Genomic DNA, 2,966 nt, shown 5'->3' with positions numbered 1-2,966 from the left:
CATGTTGCAAAAAAGGGATACAAGGTAGCTAAGTTCACTATTCAGCCTGCTCGGCTGCCTTTTTTGCGGTGCTGCTGCTGCAGCTGTTGCTGTAAAATTCGGTACAACAAACTAACAAAAGGTGATGCACCGGAATATCTGCAGCCACAGCCATAGGAAAAATTGCATATGTTAGAACGAGAATACGAGGTACTATGTCATGGCCATTTGCTAACTCCACCCCTTCACCCCCAAAAGGAAAAAGGAAGAATCGTAAGATTCAATGGTAAAACCAAGCAGCTTGGAACCGTAACAGAAAATGTAAGCACATTGAACCATCATAACAAAAATATTGCCCATACAAGATACAAGCTAACAATATGCTCTTTTTTTACTATTGTTCTCATGCAATATCTCATAAGAAATTTGCAGCATAACTAGGCAAGTTCCATATCACTAATTACAACAGAGGGAAGGAAACACAAACAGGTAAAGCACACATGATATAGGTGATTAGTTGATCAAGAAATCATTACTCAACCATCCGTAGTAGCAAATGGATCATGCGAAGGTCCCACATCGTGGCCAATGGTTCTCTGCACCAAGCGCTGCAAGTCAGCCATAACCTTGTGCTCCCGCTTCGACTTCTCCTCGTAGTTAAACATGGCCAACGCCCTCTTATCCTCAGCACTGTAAACCTGGTTTTCCTTCCTTATACGGATAGCATTCATCCTTTGGTGCCTACTGCCACTCATCACATACCCCAAATCCTCGAACTTCTGAATCTCTTCTGCAGACAGACCAACTTCACCACGTCGTGGGATACGCTTCCCTTGCTGAACATACTGTGCAATAGCATCACCTTCTCCAGGCCTCAATGCACCACCATAACTAATATGCCCATCCGCGCGTGGAAGTGGCATTGGACCAACAGGCATATCATTCTCTAAGGCAGCCTTCTTCTGGGCCTCAAGCATTTCCTTGAACTTGATTGCTTCTGGATCAATTTCTGGAACTTTTGTTTCTTCAACTTCTTTTACATCATCAGGGGTGGCATCAGAAGGGACTGATTCTTCGGAATCAGATCGCATGCTCCGCTTCCTCTTCGAGCTCTTACTCTTTTTCTTACTATCCTCCTCCACTTCCTCCTCAGAGCTTTGCTCGGAGGCTGTATCCTGGCTCCTCCTCTTCTTCCTCCTGGAGCTCCTGCCCCTCTTCTTAGATCTATTATGCCTACGCGACCTCTTTTTGCTCCTATCCCTAGAATCCTCCGAATCATAAGAGCCCACAGAATCATCGTCGCTCTCGCTTTCATCCTCAATCTCAGAATTGTATGAGCGGTGGCGGTGGCGCCGATGGCTGCGCTTGCTACTACGGCGACTGTTTTTCCTCCCTTTCTTCTTCCTCTTAGAAGCTTCAGATTCGCTGGACTCAGACAGGCTATCAGACTCACCGGATTCGGACTCCGACGCATCCTTGCTCTCCTCCTCGCTAGCCTCCGGCGAGCCCTTCGGAGATGCCTTCTCCTCTTCCACGTCGCTGTAGCCGTAGTTCTCCTCGTCGCCCTCAACACGGGGCGGGCTGGGTGTGATGTTCCAGATGCACCGCTTCTTGCTCTTGCGGAGCTTCTGGCGCTTCAGGCGGCGGTACTCGAAGTAGCTGAGGCCCTGGAGTTCCTTGTCGTCGTCATCGTCGTCAGACCAGGCTCCCCCGCCGTTACGAACGGGCAGGACCCGGTCACGGTCCCGGCCGCGCTCGTTGTGGTATGGCGACCACTGGCGGCGGCGGTCGCGGTAGGGGCTCGGGGAGCGGCCGTGGCGGTCGTGGTAGGGGATCGGGGAGTGGTCACGGCGACGGGTTCGATAAGGGCTTGGGGAGCGGTCGCGGTAAGGGATCGGGGAGCGGTCGCGGCGGCGGCGGTCACGGCGCGGGGATGGGGACTGCGAGCGACGGCGCGGGGATGGCGAGGCGGAGACTCTGGAACGGCCGGGGAGGCGCACCACGGCAGAGGCGAGGCGGCGCTCCGAGCGGTGGGACATGGCGGCGGCGGATCGGCGGATCGGCGGATCGGGGTGGTGGGATTTGGGTGGTGACCCGACGACGCAAGGGTTGCGTCGGGGATTCGGATTGGAGGCCTGGAGGGGAAGGGAGGCGAGTTTTTTTCGGAGGACAGGAGAGTCGGTTAGAAATGGTAGTTATTATTGGGCTTTATGGGCCTTATGAAGGCCTGTTGGGGTGGGCTTTGAATTTTTTCTTTCTCAGGGGTGTGCTCTTTTTTTAACAAGAGTTTTACTTTGCTTTTTGTTATAAGAAAGCAAATAGGCTTACACTTCCAAGCTGGGATACCAGAAAACAGGAAATCAATTGATAAAAACACCTACGAGCTACATTTTTTTAGGAAACAGTAAGAGCGACCTAAATTCATATCACATCAAACATCATGTTATTGGTCAGGTGATACTTTCTCTGTGCTAAAATATAAGGGATCTAGTTTTGTCTTTAAGTTAGGCTATAATAACTTTTACTAAGTTATATAAAATATAAAATATATATAGGACCTTAAATTATCTTAATTGTTTATATAATGAATATGTTTTTAAAATATACCCTTTTAATGTGGGAGATGTTAATATTTTTCTCCACAGGTTTAGTTTACTTTAGCATAGTTTGACTTAAGACAAATTATATCCCATATATTTCAGGATGTAGGGAGTAGTTCTGAAGCCATGTAATGATGCATTTCTCCGTGTTGTACATCTTAACTTTGTTGTTGTCCTTAGGTGGCACGCTCCACTATTGCACAAGTGTGATAACAATCTTTCTCCCTTCAAGAATCCAGACCACTCCTCCTATCGAAGCCTTCGCTAAGACTGTTTTGCAAAGGCCACTGCCACCTACAATGCGATCACACGCAACGCTTGTGCCGCCGCTCTGGACTATTGAAAGCTCTAGTTTGGTTTTGGTGAATTGATGAAACCCTAAGTGCT

At 48.8% G+C, this 2,966-nt stretch overlaps 1 protein-coding gene across 1 annotated transcript; it reads right to left on the bottom strand.

Moving 5' to 3' along the window:
* Positions 1-338: 338 nt before the first annotated feature.
* LOC136542011 (uncharacterized) lies at positions 339-2,135 on the bottom strand. Its single transcript, XM_066534239.1, has one exon. The coding sequence runs from the start codon at positions 2,016-2,018 to the stop codon at positions 516-518; it is 1,503 nt and encodes a 500-aa protein (XP_066390336.1). The 5' UTR covers positions 2,019-2,135; the 3' UTR covers positions 339-515.
* Between the last annotated feature and the right edge of the window lie 831 nt (positions 2,136-2,966).

Source organism: Miscanthus floridulus, chromosome 3, assembly GCF_019320115.1.
Source record: "Miscanthus floridulus cultivar M001 chromosome 3, ASM1932011v1, whole genome shotgun sequence".
In the NCBI taxonomy this organism is placed as follows: domain Eukaryota; kingdom Viridiplantae; phylum Streptophyta; class Magnoliopsida; order Poales; family Poaceae; genus Miscanthus; species Miscanthus floridulus.
Note: the sequence above shows the minus strand (reverse complement) of the source record. Positions and strands in the feature narration are given on the sequence as shown.